Below are 24,590 nucleotides of genomic sequence, written 5' to 3' on the forward strand. Positions count from 1 at the left end.
TGTTTTCGAATTCCTCCACAGAATCAGCCAGCCCTACAATCCTCTGAGATATGTGTGTTCCTCCAATCCTGGCCTCTTGAGTATCCTTGCTTTTAGCCATTTTGCCTTTGGTGGCCAGTCCTTCAGCTGCCAAGGCTCCAGCCCTAGAATTCCCTCCCTAAACCTCTCCATCGCTCTTACCTGGTTTAAGATGGTCCTTAACTGCTTCTTTGACCAAGCTTTTGGTCATCTGCCCTAATAGCTCATTATGTAGCTGCTTATCTTGTTTTATAATGTTCCTGTGAAGCACCTTGGGACATTTTACTGGGGAGATGGTGGTGTAGTGATAATGTTACTGGACTAGTAATACAGAAACTCCAGGCTAATGGCTTGGGCCTTGGGTTCAAATCCCATGGCAGCTGGTGAAATTTAGATTTAATAAAAAAAAATCTGGAATTGAAAGCTAGTCTCAATAATGGTGCCATGAAACTACCATTGATTGTTGTAAAAATCCACCTGGTTCACTAACATCCTTTAGGGAAGGAAATCTGCTGTCTTTCCATGGTCTGGCCTACATGTAACTCCAGACCCACAGCAATGTGGTTGACTCTCAACCATCCTCTAAAACGGCCTAGCAAGCCATTCCGCTCAAGGGCAATAGGAATGGGCAATGAATGCTGGTCTTGCCAATAACACCCACCTCCCATGAAAATAAAGCCAGGTAGAAATACAAGTTGTTGTTGAGTTGGTAACAAAAGGTCATAAACTTAAGGCAAACACAGAAAAAAAACTCAGAAAGATGTTAGCAGTGGGAATGCCCTACCAAAAACAATGATAAAAACAGACGCACTGTTTTAAGTTATTTACATTTTTCCTCGCATTGTAATTGAAACCACAGCAACAAGGAGGTAACCGCGCCCAGGAACAGCAGCAGCCACTTCATTCCGCATCTGGTCACCGAGCAACGCAGGTCACGACGCGGCCAGCAATTCACCAGATTCGGACTGAACGGTGAGTGCATAAACTTGGTGAGATATTTCACATAAGTCGCAACTAACAGCGTCCTTTGTGAACGATTGATTCAACCTCTACCCGACCCGTTATTCGAAGAATAAGCTATTAACTGGATTGAAGAGCAGAATTGTTGCAGCATCTTAAACAAAGTAAAATAAACTTTTAAATGTGCAGAGTTAATTGTGTTTAATCGCGAAGCATAAAGTAATTGGCTTTAATGAGCCAGAAAACATTTATTCTCGGGATAAATGTAACCCATTTGTAGTTTGATAGTTTAGCTAATTTTTAAACAATTTTAAGCAATATGTAAACCACAACTCGGCACTGTGTATGATAATATCGATGACTATAAATATTTTACATGTTAATATTTTTTATACGATGTGAATACATTCGTGCATGTATAACCAAAACTAGAGGCTGGCACTTACTGCGCGTAAAAAGCATCCCTCTTAGACTGAGAACATAGAACATAGAACATAGAACATACAGCACAGAACAGGCCCTTCGGCCCACAATGTTGTGCCGATCCTTTGTCCTCTGTCAAGGACAATTTAATCTATACCCCATCATTCTCCTTTATCCATATACCTATCCAAAAGCCTTTTGAAAGTCCCTAAAGTTTCTGACTCAACAACTTCCCCGGGCAAGGCATTCCATGCCTCGACCACTCTCTGGGTAAAGAACCTTCCCCTGACATCCCCCTTATATCTCCCACCCTTCACCTTAAATTTATGACCCCTTGTAACGCTTTGCTCCACCCGGGGAAAAAGTTTCTGACTGTCTACCCTATCTATTCCCCTGATCATCTTATAAACCTCTATCATGTCACCCCTCATCCTTCTCCTTTCTAATGAGAAGAGGCCTAGAATGTTCAGCCTTTCCTCGTAAGACTTATTCTCCATTCCAGGCAACATCCTGGTAAATCTCCTCTGCACCCTCTCCAAGGCTTCCACATCCTTCCTAAAATGAGGCGACCAGAACTGCACACAGTACTCCAAATGAGGCCTTACCAAGGTCCTGTACAGCTGCATCATCACCTCACGGCTCTTAAATTCAATCCCTCTGCTAATGAACGCTAACACCCCATATGCCTTCTTCACAGCCCTATCCACTTGAGTTGCAACTTTCAATGATCTATGCACATAGACCCCAAGGTCTCTCTGCTCCTCCACATGCCCAAGAACCCTACCGTTAACCCAGTATTTTGCATTCATGTTTGTCCTTCCAAAATGGACGACCTCACACTTTTCAGGGTTAAACTCCATCTGCCACTTTTCAGCCCAGCACTGCAACCTATCCAAGTCCCTTTGCAGACGACAATAGCCCTCCTCGGTATCCACAACTCCACCAACCTTTGTATCATCTGCAAATTTACTGACCCACCCTTCGACTTCCTCATCCAAGTCGTTAATAAAAATCACAAACAGGATAGAAAAAATGAATACAACCAAAGTATCATCTATTATATTAAAAAAAAAATCCACTAGCTATCATCGAAGCTGCAAGTCTTAATGGAAATGTGTCTAGCAAGCTTTTCTTGGAGCCGGGGTGGGGGCGGGGCTGGTGGTGGTGGGGAAGGGAACAGTGCACCAATTGTCATACACAAGCGCCACGGTTACAGTTTTAATGTGCTTTTATATCATTTTTTGGGGTATTTTTCTTTATAAACACTTTTTCATTAAGTTGCTGGTCCGCTTAATTACCATGCTGTACTTATTACACGACATTTATTAATTTAACATAAATAACAATAACACCTTGATATTGCAAGTGGAATAGGTATTTGAGGAAAGGAATTCAAATCATTTTCAGATAGAGCTACGAATTGAAAAGGTTGGCAGATAACGTAAAATGACTTTATATTAAGCCATTCTACTCTCCCTTTTCACCTCCCTGCCACACTTGTACGGTTAGTTTTGTGGGTGATGTGGTTTGAACTCACCAAAAGGGTGCCACACACCATTCCTCCACGAGCTACAATGTAAGCAACCAAAGATAATACTTTTTGTAAACACAATGTTTTCATGCTACATCTGCAGCCAAGTAAAGGTTATGTTTCAAATACTCTATAGATTTAGTAAGTCTAATTGAAGATGATTTGAAATACTGTGCTCAAATATCTATTCCACCTGCAATACCAGGAGGATCAGGTGATAAAACCAGTAGTGAAATAAACGAAAAACTAAACTTTTTGTTCCTTGGACATGCTGTGAATTACTTAGATATTTGGCCAAGAAGGAATATTCTCTCTGGGACTTAAGAAGCTAAGGATCACCTTGTCTGAAACAGAAGCTAAAAGTATCTGGAAGAAAGCAGAGAGTTCTTTTGTTGGCCTGACTACAATTCTTTGTTTAGTCATTACCACCAACGTCAGATTAACTGGTTATTTTTCAAATGCTTTTTGTGGGATATGCTATGTGCACAATAGCTGTTGTGTTTCTCTACAAACACAATAGCAAAGTGTTTTAATGGATTCCTGAACGATGTGGTAAGGTGCTTATATAAATTATAAAAAAAACAGTAAATGCTAGAAATACTCAGGAGGTAAGTCAGCATCTGTGAAATAGAGTTGACATTTCAAGTTGATAACCTTTCGTCAGAAGTCCTATATAGGCGAGATTTTGCAGTCAGCAGTGAAGCAATGGCACTCACTGCTATCCACGAAGAAAGCTGTCCACAAAGATATAACAACCCCTCTGGTGCAGAATTCCCCTTTTCTGATGGCAGTTTGAATTTGGAACCAAGGCAAAGGATTTCCATATGTGCAGCAGTAGAGATGTCAACAAGCAAGGTGAGCAATCTATCTGTTATGATCCCTGTGGAGATCAACAACCCAAAAGAACCGAATTTACCGAACAACCCCAATAAAAAAGCAAATGGACAAGATTTCACTTTTATAACTTTTGTTTTAACAATAAAACTGAAATCAACTTAAACATGAAATAACAGACAAATAATGGTTGTTACGACCAGGTGGGAAAGGGGTCTAGGGTTCCCTCTCAGCCTTCATCTGATCTTACCATAACAGGGTTTAATTTTTAAAACACCATGTTTTTAGCTCCCCCTTGGTGAATTCTTGTTCACTGCTTTCCAATTAAGGCTAAGAAACCAGCACAAACAGGTTTTCTTAGGTTTAAAGAAAAAAGGTTGAAATTTATTAAACTTAAACTCTAATTCAGTTAACACGTACAGATACACAACATGCCCACGCTAGCGTGCATATGTGATACACACATGTAGAAAGAGACAGAACAGAGCAGAAGAAATAAAGTGGAAAAGTTTGAGGCAATATCTGAACAGTTTTTGTTACGGTTCTTCAAGCTCCCAGAGAGTCCTCGATTATAGGTAGACCTTGCTTTTCGTTGGGACCCACTATTTTTCTTAAACCTTGTTCACTGTAGGAGACTTTTCTCTCTTGAAGTTCATGCTTCAGTGGATTTAGAGGCTTGTGAGAAAGCGGTGGGAGCAGACAGGATAGAACATCTCAGTCCAGGAGCAAACAGTCTTTCTCAGTTCAAACTGTTTGTACAATTCAGAAAAAGCAGGTTGCCAAGTAGGCTGGTCACATGACCAGCTGGTCTGACCACATCTATTTGTGGATTTGGCTATCCCAGCAGTCATCCTGAAATTTGAGCTCCCTCACCTTCAATGTCTGGTGCTCAAAGTCCATTGTGGGTGAAATTGGATAAAGGAAGTAACCTCTCTTGTCCCTATTGGTATGCAAATGTCCTCCATCCAAGTCTGGCAGCCCTTGTAACAGGCCTTCTCTTCTTCCCAGCAACAATTTGAAATTTAATGTCCATATGGCGAAATTAATATGCCTTATGCTTGGCAGGTGGGGGCCCAGCATGACAATGGTCAATATATATAAATTATAGATTACGTATAACTGTCAGATACAACAAAGATAGAACTCATTTGATTTCCTGGGAAGTCCACTCAGCAAATATGGCACCGAGCAGCCACAAAGCTCTTCAAATCTCTGAACTTTTTCAGGTAGATTTCCAGCTCCTGTCTTCCACGATGCAGTCACCAATTTTCATCTGACAGCAGTTTCCCTATAATCCCAAACTCCATGGGTACAGTCTCCACCAGAAATGGGGCACTACACCTGAACCTCCTCAGCTCTGCTCATGACATCTTCATCAAGATGGACAGTGACGTAGTTGATTCTGAGACTAGAGTCCTGAATCTTAATAAAGGAAACTACGAAGGTATGAGGAGTGAGTTGGCTCTGATGGATTGGGAAGCGTTATTTAAAGGGATGATGGTGGATAGGCAATGGCAAACGTTCAAAGAGCACATGGATGAACTGCAACAATTGTTTATTCCAGTCTGGCGCAAAAGTAAAACAGGAAAGGTAGCCAAACCATGGCTTACAAGGGAAATTAAGAGATAGCATTAGATCCAAGGAAGAGGCATAAAAAATTGCCAGAAAAAAAAACAACAGACCTGAGGATTGGGGGCAGTTTAGAATTCAACAAAGGAGGACCAAGGGGTTGATTAAGAAGGGGAAAATAGAGTACGAGAGTAAGCTTGCGGGGAACATAAAAACTGACTGTAAAAGTTTCTATAGGTACGTGAAGAGAAAAAGATTGGTGAAGACAAATGTAGGTCCCTTACAGTCAGAAACAGGGGAATTTATTATGGGGAACAAAGAAATGGCTGACCAACTAAATGCATACTTTGGTTCTGACTTCACAAAGGAGGACACAAATATCATACCAGAAATGTTGGGGAACACAGGGTTTAGTGAGAGGGAGGAACTGAAGGAAATCAGCATTAGCAGAGAAATGGTGTTGGGGAAATTGATGGGCTTGAAGGCTGATAAATCTCCAGGGCCTGATAATCTACATCCCAGAGTACTTAAGGAAGTGGCCCTAGAAATAGTGGATGCATTGGTGGTCATCTTCCAAGATTCTATAGACTCTGGAACAGTTCCTACAGGTTAGACGGTAGCTAATGTAACCCCACTATTTAAAAAGGGAGGTAGAGAGAAAGCAGGGAATTATAGAACAGTCAGCTTTACGTCGGCAGTGGGAAAAATTCTAGAGTCCACTATCAAAGATTTTATAGCAGAGTGTTTGGAGAACAGTGGTAGAATCGGGCAGAGTCAGCATGGCTTTACGTAAGGGAAATCATGCTTGACAAATCTACTAGAATTCTTCGAGGATGTAACTAGTAGAGTTGATGAGGGGGAGCCAGTGGATGTAGTTTATTTGGACTTTCAGAAGGCTTTTGACAAAGTCCCACGTAAGAGATTAGCGTGTAAAATTAAAGCACATGGGATTGGGGGTAGTGTATTGCGATGGATAGAAAACTGGTTGGCAGACAGGAAACAAACAGTAGGAATAAACGAGTCTTTTTCCGAATGGTAGGCAGTGACTAGTGGGATACCGCAGGGATCGGTGCTAGAACCCCAGCATATATTAATGATTTAGATGAGGGAACTAAATGTAATATCTCCAAATTTGCAGATTACACAAAACTGGGTGGGAGGGTGAGTTATGAGGAGGATGCAGAGAGGCTTCAGGGTGATTTGGACAAGTTGAGTGAGTGGGCAAATGCATGGCAGATGCAGTATAATGTGGATAAATGTGAGGTTATCCACTTTGGTAGCAAAAACAGGAAGGCAGATTATTATCTGAATGGCTATAAATTGAGAGAGGGGAATATGCAATGAGACTTCAGTGTTCTCGTACACAAGTCTCTGAAGGTAAGCATGCAGGTCCAACAGGCGGTAAAAAAAGGCAAATGGTATGTTGGCCTTCATAGCGAGAGGATTTGAGTACAGGAGCAGGGATGTCTTGCTGCAATTATACAGGGCCTTGGTGAGGCCATTCCTGGAATATTGTGTGCAGTTTTGGTCTCCTTATCTGAGGAAGGATGTTCTTGCTATACAACGAAGGTTTACCAGACTGATTCAAAGAACAAAGAAAAGAACAAAGAAAATTACAGCACAGGAACAGGCCCTTCGGCCCTCCAAGCCTGCGCCAATCCAGATCCTCGATCTAAACATGTCGCCTATTTTCTAAGAAAGAACAAAGAAAATTACAGCACAGGATTCCTGGGATGGCGGGACTGACGTATGAGGAGAGATTGAGTCGGTTCGGATTATATTCACTGGAGTTCAGAAGAGTGAGGGGGGATCTCATAGAAACCTATAAAATTCTAATAGGACTTGACAGAGTAGATGCAGGAAGGATGTTCCCGATGAGGGGGGAGTCCAGAACCAGGGGTCATAGTCTAAGGATAGGGGGTAAACCTTTCAGGACTGAGATGAGGAGAAATTACTTGACCCAGAGAGTGGTGAGCCTGTGGAATTCACTACCACAGAAAGCAGTTGAGGCCAAAACATTGTATGTTTTCAAGAAGGAGTTAGATATAGCTCTTGGAGCAAACGGGATCAAAGGATATGGGGGGAAAGCGGGAACAGGTTACTGAGTTGGAGGATCAGCCATGATCATAATGAATGGCGGAGCAGACTCGAAGGGCCGAATGGCCTACTCCTGCTCCTATTTTCTATGTTTCTATGACAGTCTTGATGGCGTGGATCCACCAGTATTTCTTTGTCATCGAAAGCAGCTGCAGCAACTAGTATTTGCCAATGGCCAGCTTCCAGATTCATCTTCCACTCTCTGTAGCTTGTCTGCAAACACTGCCTGCAGCCTGCTTGAACTCTGCAATCCTTTGATCTGGAGGGACTCTGTTCAGATGACTCTGTCTCTTATCTCGTTCCAACCAGTTCTGTCTCCCCAGAACCCTGAAATTTTTTAGTTTCACTTTTTAAGTTCGGAACTATCTAAAAAAAAAACAAGCTTTGAAACCAGAGTCAGCACACCTAACAGAACATTCAACAGTCATCCATTCAGACAACCAACAGCTTGCACATGCTCCTCCACTGGTCTTGTAAACTCCATCACAAATCATATTGAAATATTCTCACAGACAGCAAACCATGGAGTTAAAGGAAGTTTATTCATCACTTATAGTTTAAACTTTAGATAGCAACATAAATGAATATGTTTGGATTTAGCTAGAAACTAAAATAGCAATATAAATAAACCTTTTAAAAATATGTGAAATTTTTTTATTATAATGAAGAAATGCGACATTTCATAAATATAAAATTAGCTTTTTAGGGCCAGTGAGGTTTTTTTAGCAGTCATTATGAAGTCAGTAGGGTGTTAAAAACCCAGTTGCATCTCATTCAACAAGCTATAATTTTTAAAGGGTTTTTACTGCATGAATAATAGCATAATAGTGGAAGTTTTTGTGAATTCATTGATTGGTTAAGGATTGCACTTTCAGAGGGCCTCTGGAGGAGCATTGAATCACTGACAGCAACTGCTAGATTTTTGCATTATTCTGCGCATGTGCGGACTCCTAAAGATGCTGTCAATTTCAATGGAATAATGATGGTAAATGCTGATAATTCTTCCATCATCATCACTCCAAATCCAGGCCATTTTGTTCATTTTTTTCCCCATAGTTCCTAAATTTGTGTGAATTTTCTAAATTAGATTGATATCTAGTAATTGTTATTTTATCCAAAAATGCTAGGATCTTCTGTTTTTTTAAAAATATGAAGTAAATGTGTATTCCTGAGAATAAAGTTTCTTTGTTTTCTCTTCAAATAATTTTATATCAGCAACCTAATTTAGTTGGCCCTACGTCTCTTCACCTGGTCTGTAGGTTAACTGCAGCGATGGGTATGATGATATTTGCCCTTAATTAGCTGTGAAAATAATGGTGATATTAACACTTCTTCCATTAGTTATGCATACATTCTGCAATAAATTCAGGTAAGTGGCAGGTGCATGGTTAAATGTGGAAATGCAAGCCTTACTGTCGGAGATGGGCTGCTTCACTGATAGTTTCGCAAAAATGGCATCTCACTATCTGCCTCACCATTGAAATGTATTGAATGGTGTGTTATATTTGCACATTGGATACAAACAAAACTTGTCACAGTCTTGGCCATTTCAATCTAAGTACCTTTTTAATGACGTGATGAGTGTTCATTACCACCTCTCTGGCACAGAGAATTAACTATTACAGGTGTTGGAGATTTTAAAAAATTCAAAATTTTCTATTTCTTTTTCTTTCAACCTCTTTTTTTTCTCTATCTTTTAATCCAGTCTTTCTTTCTCTCGTTACCTGATTTGACACTTGAATTCATCCATTCTAACTTACACTTGCTTCTTGTTCCTTCCAATGTTCATTTCACAATCCTTCAATATGATCAGTTAAGGATTGTTGCTTGCCCTGTTCACTCAATTTCCAGATGCCCTGTTTCCTTGCAGCAGTATTTTTTATTGTTCGTTTTTGGGATGTGGACATCGCTGGCTAGGCCAGCATTTATTGTCCATCCCTAAATGCCCTTGAGAAGGTGGTGCTGTGCTGCCTTCTTGAACTGCTGCAGTCCTTTGGGTTGTAGGTACAACAAGAGTGCTGTTTGGGAATTCAAAAATTTTGACCCAGCCACAGTGAAGGAATGGAGATATAGTTCCAAGTCAGGATGGTGTGTGGCTTGAAGAGGGAACTTGCAGGTAGTGGTGTTCCCATCCATCTGCTGCCCTTGTCTTTCTACGTGGTAGAGGTTATGGGTTTGGAAGGTGCTGTCAGAGGAGCCTTGGTGAGCTTCTGCAGTGCATCTTGTATATGGTGCACACTGCTGCCACTTTGCGTCAGTGGTGGAGGGAATGAATGTTGAGGGTGGTGAATGGGGTGCCAATCAAGTGGGCTGCTTTGTCCTGGATGGTGTTGAACTTCTTGAGTTTTGTTGGAGCTGCATAACACCGATTCGATCAAAGGGATCTGATTAATTGGATGGAATATATACAGAATTATTTCTTTGTTGGATCTTCACTTTTGTCAGTCAACACATTTGGAGGGATTTTAGATATAGTGACTTAATATCGCGACTTCCTTGTCCTACTTTTTAATTTTTATGCATAGAAATGACTTGCATAAAATTCTTACATATCAAGGAAATATAATTATCTGTCAGATTCAATATACACTGACCTGTAAGTCAGGAGCTAACCTGCTTTCTGTAAAAAAAAAATGAAACAAGGTCAGATACTTAAACCTGGCCGTTAGGAGAACCCTCTAAAGTGCCTTTTTGTTGAATTGTGATGATTTACTTAATATTTTTAAAAACAGGCAAGTTGATGAAAGCATACTACTATTTCCACCATATCACTGGTCTCCATGGAAGAATACATGAAGGAGGTTGGACTCTTACATAGAACAGATGGGCCAGCATTGGCCATGTTACAGAAAACTGCACACGTTCAGAGATGCAGGCAAGTGGAAGAACTGAAGAAGGAACTAGAGAGGATAAAGAGGAGAGTTAGTCTTGTAAGTATTGGATATTCCTTACTCAGAAATTCTTCAGGGTTCTATTTATTAGATAATCATATTCCTTGTCACAATGTTAATAGTATACAAGGAAGACATTCTCCATTTTTTTTCCTGTAAATGTTTTATTTTATTTATTTTTGAGCTGTGAGCATCACTGGCAAGGCCAGCATTTGTTGCCCACCCCTAATTGCCCTTGAGAGGTGGTGGTGAGCCACTTTCTTGAATCGCTGCATTCCACAGTGCTGTTAGGGAATGAGTTTCAGGATTTTGATCTAGTGGTGGTGAAGGAACGGCGATATAGTTCCAAGTCAGGATAGTGAGTGACTTGGAGTGGAACTTGTAGATGATGATGTTGTTACGATCCCATATGGAACATTAATTTTTAAAAAGAGAAAGTTGAATTCCCAGTTATTACTGAAAGAAGTACGCCACAAGATCTCTCATTTTTAAAAAAACGTTACTGTACAAGAGTTAAAGCAAAACACTACTAACAACACTACAATTTGGAAACACTTATACTATATAAACTTAAAATCTCAACAGAACATAAAGACGTATAATTTAAACTCTAAATTCCAACAGAACACTGCTATTTGACTGTTGTTTCCATCCCAGCAGTCCCCTATATGTTACGGGATTTGGGTAGTTTGTTCACTTCTCCTGGGACCAATCCACAGTGTACCGCAGCTCTTAAGAATTCACTTTGATTCCTTGGTTTCTCAGCTATTTTTCAAGGCATGAGATTTCCTGGGGATTCTCCCTCCAGCTTCAGCTAGGCAAATCCTCCAGTTCACCTTCAACGCCTCATGATTCTGGATTTCCCAGCTTGAACATGAACCTGCCTCAAAACGGAAACACCCCTGGTTCCTCAAGGCCTCTCTGCTCCTGAGTCCAGTTGTATCACAGCCAACTGCTTGACTAAAGGCCAACTGCTGGTCTGAAGCCTCCTGACTGATCTTGTCAGCAAACAAATCCAAAAATGCCTCTGGCCCAAAAGGCATCTCCCTAGCAATATCTATCTCCATAGCAATGTGTTACATGTGGAATGTTCCGCATGGCAATTTAAGCTAATTATTTCCAACTTCAAAACTTCTCTTTGTTCTGGGAGATCATATAAATAATTTAAAACCCTGATAGAGGTAGCTGCAGACACACCATCTCCACACTTCCATTTATGATCTTACTAAATAAACATGGGCCACCCTTTGTAACCACCCCAGGTTTGTTTGCCAGCTTCTCAAATGAGGTGTTTTGATTTGTCTTGCATTAAAAAAAATATTTTTCCAAAATAAATGTTACTTCGAGAAAATTAATACAAACCATAAGCCAGATGATTGTAACAGTGGACCCTTGTGTCTGTTATACTTGTACTTCTAAGTGGTAGAGGTCACAGGTTTGGAAGGTGCTGTCGAAGGAGCCTTGGCGAGTTGCTGCAATGCATCTTGTAGATGGTGGCTGCTGCCACTGTGTGCTGGTGATGGAGGGAGTGAATGTTTGAGGTGGTGGATGGCAGCCAATCAAGCTGGCTGCTTTGTCTTGGATGGTGTGACGTTTTTGAGTATTGTTGGAACTGCACTCATTCAGGAAAGTGTACTCCATAATGTGGGAGTAAATCATACAGGCCAGGGAGATCTGAGGTTTGAACCCCGTGTCATGCAGGCCCCCATCTACCAGGAATGAGGCATATTAATTTTATCATATGAACATTAATTTTAAACTTGCTGGGAAGAAGAGAAGGCCTGTTACAAGGACTGCCAGACACTTAGCTGAAAAAACATTTGCATAGGAACAGACAGTGCTTGTGGAGACAAAAGGACCATTCCCTGACACATTCAATGCACAATGGATTTTGATCACCAGGCATTGAAGGTGTAAGGAAGAATATTCCAGATACTACTAAGGTGATACAATCCACAAAAGCCAGGACTGGTTAAATCAGCTGGTCACATAACTAACTGGCTGGTCCAGGGTTTTTTGAACTAGCCACAGAAGTTTGGAACTCAGGAAAGACGGTTTGCTCCTGGAGTGAGAAGACCTCTCCTGTCTGCTCCCATCTCTTTATCACAAGCCTCTGGACCACTGAGGCCACATGAACTTCAAGAGAGAAAAGTCTCCTACATTGAACAAAGTTTAAGAAGAATACTGGGCCCCAACAAAAGGCAAGACCTACCTACAGTCAAGGACTTTACAGCAATCTTGAAGAACAGTAACCAAAACCATCTTCAGATATTGCCTCAAACTTTTCCACTTTATTTCTTCTCTTTTCTGTCTCTATCTATATGTGTGTATTGCGTTATGCATGCTAGCGTGGGTGCATCGTGTATCCGTAGCCGTTAACCGTTAACCGAATTAGAGTTTAAGTTTAATAAAGTTCAACCTTTTTTCTTTAAACCTAAGAAAGCTTGTTTGGCCAGTTTCTTTGCCATATAATTGGAAGTTAGTGAACAAGGATTCACCAATGGGGAGCTAAAAAAAAAAGGTGTGTTAAAATTAAACCCTGTTACGGTAAGACCAGGTGAAGGCTGAGAGGAAACCCTAGACCCCTTTCTCACCTGGTCATATCACCTGGTTTGTGGTGATTTAGTTGATTTTGCCGTGTGCATGCATGCGTGAGTGTGTTAAGTACATTTTTCCTGGACAAACCAACAACAGCATTAGTGAGATGAAAGCATTATGGCTGCTGAGTGTATCCTGCAATCACCTGTGTTATTCTGTCATTATGGCGCATGACTACCTTGTTGTTAGATACCTCATAGTCCCACAACCCCGGACAGCCCGCTGCTACCTCCTTCCCAAAATCCACAAACAGGACTGTCCCAGCAGCCCCATTGTTTCAGCCTGTTCCTGCCCCACTGAACTTATTTCTTCCTATCTTGACTCTTCTAACACCCTACGTCATTTTGACAATTTCCAGTTTCCTGGCCCCAACCGCCTCCTCGTCACTATGGACGTCCAATCTCTCTACACCTCCATCCCCCACCAGGATGGTTTGAGGGCTCTCCACTTCTTCCTTGAACAGAGACCCAACCAATCCCCATCCACCACCACCCTCCTCTGTCTGGCTGAACTTGTTCTCACATTGAACAACTTCTCCTTTCACTCTGAGTTCCGAAGAAGGGTCACTGACCCGAAACGTTAACTCTGCTTCTCTTTCCACAGATGCTGCCAGACCTGCTGAGTGAATCCAGCATTTCTTGTTTTTGTTTCCTTTCACTCTACTCACTTCCTTCAAGTAAAAGATGTTGCTATGGGTACCCGCATGGGTCCTAGTTATACCGGTCTTTTTGTGGGATATGTCGAACATTCCTTGTTCCAGTCCTACTCTGGTCCCTTCCCACAACTCTTTTTCCGGTACATTGATGACTGCTCCTGCCCAGAACTGGAAAACTTTATCAACTTTGCTTCGAATTTCCACCCTTCTCTCACCTTTACATGGTCCATCTCCGACACTTCCCTTCCCTTCCTTGACTTCTCTGTCTCCATCTCTGGGGATAGGCTGTCTACTAATGTTCATTATAAGCCCACCGACTCCCACAGCTACCTCGACTACAGGCAGGGAGATGTTGCGGAGCACAGCAGAACTGGTGGTCTGAAGTGCATTTGTTTCAATGCAAGAAGTATAACAGGTAAGGCAGATGAACTTAGAGCTTGGATTAGTACTTGGAACTATGATGTTGTTGCTATTACAGAGACTTGGTTGAGGGAAGGACAGGATTGGCAGCCAAATGTTCCAGGATTTAGAAGCTTCAGGCGGGATAGAGGGGGATGTAAAAGGGGTGAGGGAGTTGCATTACTGGTTAAGGAGAATATCACAGCTGTACTGCGGGAGGACACCTCGGAGGGGTCATGCAGCGAGGCAATATGGGTGGAGCTCAGGAATAAGAAGGGTGCAGTCACGATGTTGGGGGTTTACTACAGGCCTCCCAACAGCCAGCGGGAGGTAGAGGAGCAGGTATGTAGACAGATTTTGGAAAGATGTAAAGGTAACAGGGTTGTAGTGGTGGGTGATTTTAACTTCCCCCATATTGACTGGGACTCACTTAGTGCTATGGGCTTGGATGGGGCAGAATTTGTCAGGAGCATCCAGGAGGGCTTCTTAAAACAATACGTAGATAGTCCAACTCGGGATGGGGCCGTACTGGACCTGGTATTGGGGAATGAGCCCGGCCAGGTGGTCGAAGTTTCAGTAGGGGAGCATTTCGGGAACAGTGACCATAATTCCATAAGTTTTAAGGTACTTGTGGATAAAGATAAGAGTAGTCCTCGGGTGAAGGTGCTAAATTGGGGGAAGGCTAATTATAACAATATTAGGCAGGAACTGAAGAATTTAGATTGGGGGCGGCTGTTTGAGGGTAAATCAACATCTGACATGTGGGAGTCTTTCAAACGTCAGTTGATTAGAATCCAGGACCAGCATGTTCCTGTGAAGAAGAAGGTTAAGTTTGGCAAGTTTAGGGAACCTTGGATAACGCGGGATATTGTGAGCCTCGTCAAAAAGAAAAAGGAAGCATTCATAAGGGCTGGAAGGCTAGGAACAGACGAATCCCTTGAGGAATATAAAGACAGTAGGAAGGAACTTAAGCAAGGAGTCAGGAGTGCTAAAAGGGGTTATGAGAAGTCATTGGCAAACAGGATTAAGGAAAATCCCAAGGCTTTTTATACATATATAAAGAGCAAGAGGGTAACCAGGGAAAGGGTTGGCCCACTCAAGGACAGAGAAGGGAATCTATGTGTGGAGCCAGAGGAAATGGGCGAGGTACTAAATGAGTACTTTGCATCAGTATTCACCAAGGAGAAGGACTTGGTGGATGATGAGCCTAGGGAAGGGAGTGTAGATAGTCTCAGTCATCTCATTATCAAAAAGGAGGAGGTGTTGGGCGTCTTGCAAAGCATTAAGGTAGATAAGTCCCCAGGGCCTGATGGGATCTACCCCAGAATACTGAGGGAGGCAAGGGAAGAAATTGCCGGGGCCTTGGCAGAAATCTTTGCATCCTCATTGGCTACAGGTGAGGTCCCAGAGGACTGGAGAATAGCCAATGTTGTTCCTTTGTTTAAGAAGCGTAGCAAGGATAATCCAGGAAATTATAGGCCGGTGAGCCTTACGTCAGTGGTAGGGAAATTATTAGAGAGGATTCTTCGGGACAGGATTTACTCCCATTTGGAAACAAATGGACTTATTAGTAAGAGGCAGCATGGTTTTGTGAAGGGGAGGTCGTGTCTCACTAATTTGATTGAGTTTTTTGAGGAAGTGACGAAGATGATTGATGAAGGAAGGGCAGTGCATCTTATATATATGGACTTCAGTAAAGCCTTTGACAAGGTCCCTCATGGCAGACTGATACAAAAGGTGAAGTCACATGGGATCAGAGGGGAGCTGGCAAGATGGATACAGAACTGGCTCGGTCATAGAAGACAGAGGGTAGCAGTGGAAGGGTGCTTTTCTGAATGGAGGGATGTGACTAGTGCTGTTCCGCAGGGATCATTGCTGGGACCTTTTCTGTTTGTAGTATATATAAATGATTTGGAGGAAAATGTAGCTGATCTGATTAGTAAGTTTGCGGACAACACAAAGGTTGGTGGAGTTGCGGACAGTGATGAGGATTGTCAGAGGATACAGCAGGATATAGATCAGTTGGAGACTTGGGCGGAGAAATGGCAGATGGAGTTTAATCCAGACAAATGTGAGGTAATGCATTTTGGAAGGTCGAATGCAGGTGGGAAGTATACAGTAAATGGCAGAACCCTTAGGAGTATTGACAGGCAGAGAGATCTGGGCGTCCAGGTCCACAGGTCACTGAAAGTGGCAACGCAGGTGGATAAGGTAGTCAAGAAGGCATACGGCATGTTTGCCTTCATCGGTCGGGGCATAGAGTATAAAAATTGGCAAGTCATGCTGCAGCTGTACAGAACTTTAGTTAGGCCACACTTGGAATATTGCGTGCAATTCTGGTCACCACACTACCAGAAGGACGTGGAGGCTTTGGAGAGGGTACAGAAGAGGTTTACCAGGATGTTGCCTGGTCTAGAGGGCATTAGCTATGAGGAGAGGTTGGATAAACTCAGATTGTTTTCACTGGAACGACGGAGGTGGAGGGGCGACATGATAGACGTTACAAAGTTATGAGTGGCATGGACAGAGTGGATAGTCAGAAGCTTTTTCCCAGGGTGGAAGAGTCAGTTACTGGGGGACATAGGTTTAAGGTGAGAGGGGAAAAGTTTAGAGGGGATGTACGAGGCAAGTTCTTTACACAGAGGGTGGTGAGTGCCTGGAACTTGTTGCCGGGGGAGGTGGTGGAAGCAGGTACCATAGAGACGTTTAAGGGGCATCTTGACAAATACATGAATAGGATGGGAATAGAGGGATACAGACCCCGGAAGTGCAGAAGGTTTTAGTTTAGGCAGGCATCAAGATCGGCGCAGGCTTGGAGGGCCGAATGGCCTGTTCCTGTGCTGTACTGATCTTTGTTCTTTGTACACTTCTTCATTTCCTGCCTCTTGTAAGGACTCCATTCCATTTCCCAGTTTCTCTGTCTCCGACGCATCTGCTCTGATGATGTAAACTTCCATGACAACACATCTGATATGTCTTCCTTTTTCCTCAACTGAGGATTCCCCTCCACTGTGGTTGACAGGGCCCTCAACCGTGTCTGGCCCATTTCCCGCACCTCTACCCTCACCCCTTCCCCTCCCTCCCAGAACCGCGACAGGGTTCCCCTTGTCCTCACTTTCCACCCCACCAGCCTCCACATCTAAAGGATCATCCTCCGCCTTTTCCGCCACCTCCATCATGATGCCACTACCAAACGCATCTTCCCTTCCCCTCCCCTGTCAGCATTCTGAAGGGATCGTTCCCTCCGCGACACCCTGGTCCACTCCTCCATTACCCCCACCACCTCGTACCCTTCCCACAGCACCTTTCCCTGCAATCGCAGGAGGTGTAATACCTGCCCATTTACCTCCTCTCTCCTCACTATCCCAGGCCCCAAACACTCCTTTCAGGTGAAGCAGCAATTTACTTGTACTTCTTTCAATTTAGTATACTGTATTCGCTGCTTGCAATGTGATCTCCTGCACATTGGAGAGACCAAATGCAGACTGGGTTACAGCTTTGCGGAACACCTCCACTCAGTTCGAAAGCAAGACCCCAAGCTTCTTGTCGCTTGCCATTTCAACACAGCCCCTGCTCTCATGCCCACATCTCTGTCCTGGGATTGCTGCAGTGTTCCAATGAACATCAACGCAAGCTCAAGGAACAGCACCTCATTTACTGATTAGGCATGCTACAGCCTGCTGGACTGAACATTGAGTTCAATAATTTCAGAGCATGACGGGCCCCCCTTTTTATTTTTAGTTTTAGTCATTTTTTCTTTTTTCTTTTTTATGTGGTTATTTTATTTTAGTTTGTTTCTACTGTGCCTCCCCACTGATTTTTTCATGTTTGTGCTTGGGGCCAGGTTGTTCAGTTTTCTGTCAATTAACACCCTCTCTGTACTAACGGTTTGTCTTTCACGACACCATTAACATCCCATTTGCCTTTGCTCCATGACCTTTTGGTCCATTATTCTCTGTGACCTTATCCTATCAACACCTCTTTTGTTATCTCTTGCCCAACCTCCGCTTTACTTGTTTAAAACCTATTACATTTCTAGCCTCTGCCAGTTCTATGAAGGGTCACTGACCTGAAACGTTAGCTCTGCTTCTCTTTCCACAGATGCTGCCAGACCTGCTGAGTATTTCCAGCATTTCTTGTTTTTATTTCAGATTTCCAGCATCTGCAGTATTTTGCTTTTATATATTGTTAGATACCTTGCTGGCTATGCAGTTTCCATCAATGAGGCCTTGCACTTTGGAAACCAAACAGTCTGGCCTGGTCTCTGAAGTTCAAGGGGCATAGACATGAACATACTTGACACACATGGTTTAGCCGATAAAGTATTATTGGGTACTGTCATCCTGGAGAGCAAAGACATCCCCACCTTCTTTTCTCTACCACCAACTATTTCCTTAAACCCTTTGCTGTCTTCTCCACCTTGATCTTCAACAAGAAATGTGAAGGTATTGATTTTTTTGTCTCTAATATTGTGATCATCAATTCTGCTGGCGCATTCCCTCCTTTGCCGGCCCACCAAGCCTAATCTCCCCCAAGGTTTCCCCTGCCCTAGCTTTGAATCCACTTCTTTCTCGAGTTTCTCACCTATCTCACCTTATGGGTTTTCTGAATTCACCTTGTGCATAAGACCTATGTCCTACTTCCTCAACTACATTTCTGTTAAACTGCTGACCCACTTCCCTCTTATCTCCATGGTAGCTGACATAGAAAATGTCTTTCTGCCTTTCAAAACTGGTGTCATCAGCCCTCCTCAACAAACCCACCCTGACTCCTCTGTTCTTGCAAACTACTGCCCCATCTCCAGACTCCCTCCCTTCCCCAAAGTCCTTGAATGTGTTGTTGCCTTCCAAATAGATGTCCTCTTTCCCACAACTCCATGTTTTAATCTCTACAATCAGGTTTCTGCCAAAGTCACAGACTGAAATGGCCTGAAATCACAAATGTCATTCTTTGTTATTGTGACCATCACGTACAACCCCTCATCCTTTTTGAACTCTCTTCAGCCTTTGACATGATTATCCGTGTCATCCTCCTCCACTCTTACTTATTCAGTCAATTCCAAAGCATCTCCAACAATGACTTTTCCTCATCCACATGCTGCCCCTTGATAACATTATCTGCAGACATGGGGTCAGTTTCCACAAGTACTCTGACTGATGTTATATTGTGCTATTAAGGAAAGGCAAATCTAGGTGTGTTTGGAATGAACAGGAGAGATGTTTTAGTGTGGCCTTGTGATCATATGTTGAAAGACATGTCGGTATGAAGTAATAATTGAAAGTGGTGGAGGAGAGGTCGAGAGGAGCGTTGTGAGTGCTGGAGAGAGATGAAGAGGTGCACTGATACTTGTCTGGTGTGGTTATTAAACCTCTTTCTACATTGTACACAGATCCTGAAGTGATGGTCTTGACATTGACCTTCTCAGCCACATCTGTGCAGCCCAATTGAATAGTGACTTTGGGATTCCCTTTGACTCATCTCTGCAGTTGTTCACTGGAAAATGCAAGCAGAGGATGCAGCCTTGCTTTAAGAAATGCATCCCTAATTTAAATACAGTCTGGGAACCTGGCAGAATTTGTGTTGATTACTTTGGTGGTCTGCCCGTGTGGGCATTTGAGAACAGAGCCCAACTTTCAAATATTAGTGAGACCTGAGAGTTAAAATGACCCATGTCTCATGCTGACAACAACATGGGGTCTTGTCACCCTCCCAGCCCTCTTTCCCCCTCCCCTCATCTGCAAGATTCCCGCCTGTAGTTAATTAAGGAGAAAGCAATACATTTTTTTTGCTGTTAACAATGTGATGGGAGACCAACTGCTTCATATTAATTTTAAAAAGTACAGATTTTGTTGATTAACCAATTAATAGAATTACAATCTCCACTACTTAAAATGGGCAGTCACTTACATCAGCTGAAAAGTGATAACTTTTATTCATTTCTATTAATGTCAATTTCAAAGTTGCCAGTTATAGCGTCTTAAGTGCTCCATTTATTTCAGGCAGAAACAGCTATGTTTACTCACGTTTGCATTGAGTGTAATACACGAGTCTCTCGCAGTCTTAAATAAGCATTATGCTATCTGCTCAGACTGTGAGTCTATGTGATCTGCTCAATCACACTTTCACCTTCGCCTTTGAGGCCCTTTTATTTAGAGATACAGCACTGAAACAGGCCCTTCGGCCCACCGAATCTGTGCCGACCAACAACCACCCATTTATACTAACCCTACAGTAATCCCTTATTCCCTATCTCCTACCTACACTAGGGGCAATTTACAATGGCCAATTTACCTATCACCTGCAAGTCTTTGGCTGTGGGAGGAAACCGGAGCACCTGGGGAAAACCCACGCAGACACAGGGAGAACTTGCCCTTGTTAGCATTAAAACCATTACTCTTGCTAACTCTGGTCATTAGCACTGGTATGGCCCTCACCTCTGCTCCTTTAAGTCCAAGGGACATAAACTTGAATGTTTACGGTGGACAGCTGGTTTTGTCATTCATCACCAGATCTGACTGAATCACATCAAGGACTATTGAACCTTACTGTCCTCTGTCAAAACTGCTCACTATTTGGAATGGAAAGATAACCCACGGCTTCGCTTCTCCAGTACAAACCATTTTAAACCTCTTTCCCCATCCTCCATCCACACCTCCAACAGTAAGTGCAAGGAGCTCAATGACTTCTTTATCACTAAAATTGAGACCATCTGTTCAGCTGCCTCTGCCATTTCCCTCCCTTCCCCTAGCCCATAGGGCCAAAATTCCCCGCTGCCCTAGCCCAAGCTCTGACCTTGCATCTTTCTCTACATTCTATCCCTCACCTGCTGTGCTGTCTCCAAGCTCATCCTGTCCGTGAGACCCAACTCCTGCTCTCTCAACCCTATTCCCTATCACTTCCTAGCTCCCCTGTTATCTGCCCCCAACTTTCCCGCAACTTCATGTTTGAACCCCTCCAAATTGGTTTCCCCCCTTACCACAGTACTGGAACGACCCTTTTCAAAGTCACAATGACATCCTATAGCTAACTAACCCTCCCTCATCCTTTTCAGCCAGTCTGCAGACTTTGACACGGTTGCCCACACCAACTCCTCCAATGCTTTGCCTCCATCATTCAGCTGGGTGGAACTGCACTAGCCTGGATCCATTGTTATCTATTCAATTGTAACCAGAGAATCACCTGCAATGGCTTCTTTTCCCACACTTGCCCCATTACCTCTGAAGTTTCCTTTTTAAATTCCCCAATTACACTCATACACACATTGAAAAAATACAGAAATTCTCTCTGCAAAGGGCTGTTACAAAAAAGACAAAAAAGTCTACTTTGGTCAAATACTTGCTAATTCTTGATGAAAAAAAGAGAAGATATGGAAGGATGTCAGTTATCCCTTTTTTGGTCTGGCGCCGGGTATACGGAGATGGGTCACTGGGATTGCTTCAGATGCAGTCCGTTCTGGAGATGTTAAGAATTATTCTAGTTGGCTTTCCAGGAGAAATGAGGCATCAGGGTTTTCTGCCAGCATTCACTTGAATTGCAGGATTTTTTTCCAGCTTCTCAGGAGCTATGCAGCACCAGGGATTTTAGCTCTCCCACACTTCTTTGCAGGATTTCTTCAGAGGTAGAGAAAGAGGTGAGCTGGGTGGTTTCTTTTCCCTTGGCACGAAAAACACCAACTGTCTTCAAACAGTTCACACCCCAAATGCACTGAAAACAATGTCCAAACCCCAAACAGAGAGTCGACCTCCTGACCACCATAAACCTTGACATGTGGCTTCTCTGTAACCATTTTTCCCCAAGGTCACCAAGGGTTCTGTTGTTTACTGAGCTCAAATCACATGACTTCCAGCACAGGTGATTTTTAAACATGGGCGGCGCAGTGGTTAGCACTGCAGCCTCACAGCTCCAGGGACCCGGGTTCAATTCTGGGTCCTGCCTGTGCGGAGTTTGCAAGTTCTCCCTGTGACCACGTGGGTTTTTGCCGGGTGCTCCGGTTTCCTCCCACCACCAAAGACTTGCAGGTCATGGGTAAATTGGCCATTGTAAATTGCCCCTAGTGTAGGTAGGTGGTAGGGAATATGGGATTACTGTAGGGTTAGTAGAAATGGGTGGTTGTTGGTCGGCACAGACTCAGTGGGCCGAAGGGCCTGTTTCAGTGCTGTATCTCTAAATAATTAAATAAATAAATCTCAAGTTTCCTTTTGGTGAACTTGGTAAAAGAAAACATTCCGTGGAATCTTTTCAGCTTTAACGTAAGTCCTCAAAAAAATTTTTAAAAAGAAACACTTTGGTAACACTGTGAATATGTTACAAAGTACTAAGTTTACAGTTGGACCAGTATCTGTGGAGTGCAAAGCTTAATCAGCAGTCTGGAGTTATATTGCCAACTGCAAGTCGCACAGAAGTTAGCCACAAAGTTGACCTATGCATATGTGGCTGGGATGCATCTCCAGAGCTCTGCTGCCAGGCTGCTAATTTCACTGTTGTGATAGGTTAGGATTGTCCAGTCCCTTGATTACGTTAATAAGGGGCGTATTTAAAATGTGACCTCATTGGGCTGTAGTTATCCTTCATCTAGTGCATTTCAAATTGTTGTGAAACTTCCTCCTAGATGATCTTCCAGCTTTAATGCACATGGGTCCAATTAGGACCTGCTCCCTATGTTATACTGCCTCTTTTGATGTGCGCCTGAAATAACTTAGCATTCATCCACATATGACCCTATAATAGCACCCTTATAAATAGTCAGTGAGTAAATTAGTTAGTCATTGTCTCGCAAATCATCAATGATTAACTTAAATCCTTTACTTATTAATGGTAGGTCATGGACGATTATGAAAGAGAAAGCAAACCAGTACAAGCTGTACTTTGTAGGGCAAATGTGGAGTTCATGGATGATCTGGTGAGTTTAAACTTAGAAAGCAATACTGACATCTTCATGTATTATGTCACATAAAACAATGATATCGCATCTGATGAACTGTGCTATTCTCTTTTTAGGTCATCTTCAATGAAATGGTGTTTGAAGCAAAGACCGTTATCAACATTTGTGTATAAGTGGTTGAAAGAAAGTGGAATAAGGGGATAAGGGAACATGGTGCCCACATGTGACAAATACCAATATGGACAAGTTGAGACAACTAGCTTAAAAGCAAAATACTGCGGATGCTGGAAATCTGAAACAAAAACAAGAAATGCTGGATTCACTCAGCAGGTCTGGCAGCATCTGTGGAAAGAGAAGCAGAGTTAACGTTTCGGGTCAGTGACCCTTCTTCGGAACTGACAAATATTAGAAAAGTCACAGATTATAAACAAGTGAGGTGGGGGTTGGGCAAGAGATAACAAAGGAGAAGGTGCAGATTGGACCAGGCCACATAGCTGACCAAAAGGTCACGGAGCAAAGGCAAACAATATGTTAATGGTGTGTTGAAAGACAAAGCATTAGTACAGATTAGGTGTGAATATACTGAATATTGAACATCAGCAAGTGCAAACCTGAAGAAAAACAACCTGAAAAAAACAGTGGGTAAGCAAACTGAACAAACTAAGATGAAATGAAATAAATGCAAAAAAAGATTGTTAAAAATGTAAAAAGGAATGCAAAAAAAAGGAAGAAAAAATAACTAAAGATGACTAAAAATGAAAGTAAAGTGGGGGGCTGTCATGCTCTGAAATTATTGAACTCAATGTTCAGTCCGGCAGGCTGTAGTGTGCCTAATCGGTAGATGAGATGCTGTTCCTTTTTTTTGCATTCCTTTTTACATTTTTAACAATCTTTTTTTGCATTTATTTCATTTCATCTTAGTTTGTTCAGTTTGCTTACCCACTGTTTTTTTCAGGTTGTTTTTCTTCAGGTTTGCACTTGCTGATGTTCAATATTCAGTATATTCACACCTAATCTGTACTAATGCTTTGTCTTTCAACACACCATTAACATATTGTTTGCCTTTGCTCCGTGACCTTTTGGTCAGCTATGTGGCCTGGTCCAATCTGCACCTTCTCCTTTGTTATCTCTTGCCCAACCTCCACCTCACTTGTTTATAATCTGTGACTTTTCTAATATTTGTCAGTTCCGAAGAAGGGTCACTGACCCGAAACGTTAACTCTGCTTCTCTTTCCACAGATGCTGCCAGACCTGCTGAGTGAATCCAGCATTTCTTGTTTTTGAGCCAACTAGCTTGTTGCCATGTAATAATTTCCATATAATTCTGTATAATATCCAACTTTCTCTGGCCACCTAACTACACCAACATCCATGCTTCCATTGATCCTCTCCACAACTCTCTTGCTTTCATTTCCAAAACCCAGCCCGCCACCCTCCCACCATCCCCCCAGCATCCCCCCAGGTCTCAGCAGTCTCCCACCTCAACTGTTTTCCCTGGTGTATAGATTTAGCTCAACGCTTCCAACTTCACAGGCTGCAGACTAGAATGCACTTGATGTACAGTTGAACTGTCCACCTGAAGATCTGACTGATCAGCTGGAACATTACTGCCATATTCTCTCTCTGCTACCAAATCTTTTGTATATCTCCAGAGTCACCCTGTAGAACATGTAAAACCACAGACTACACTTTTCCAATTCAAGATACCTCCTCCTGCCTTTCCCCCCTGCTCTT

At 42.7% G+C, this 24,590-nt stretch overlaps 1 protein-coding gene across 1 annotated transcript in view; it reads left to right on the top strand.

Moving 5' to 3' along the window:
- The first annotated feature begins 934 nt into the window (after positions 1 to 934).
- LOC137368805 (coiled-coil domain-containing protein 186-like) overlaps positions 935 to 24,590 on the top strand; it is a 320,706-nt gene continuing 297,050 nt past the window's right edge. The window contains exons 1-3 of the mRNA XM_068029009.1: positions 935 to 990; positions 10,165 to 10,362; positions 22,794 to 22,874. Coding sequence (XP_067885110.1) covers positions 10,213 to 10,362; positions 22,794 to 22,874 — 231 coding nt within the window. The 5' untranslated portion in view covers positions 935 to 990; positions 10,165 to 10,212. The remainder of the gene's footprint in view (positions 991 to 10,164; positions 10,363 to 22,793; positions 22,875 to 24,590) is intronic.

The sequence above is a fragment of the Heterodontus francisci genome, chromosome 4, assembly GCF_036365525.1.
Source record: "Heterodontus francisci isolate sHetFra1 chromosome 4, sHetFra1.hap1, whole genome shotgun sequence".
Classification (NCBI taxonomy): domain Eukaryota; kingdom Metazoa; phylum Chordata; class Chondrichthyes; order Heterodontiformes; family Heterodontidae; genus Heterodontus; species Heterodontus francisci.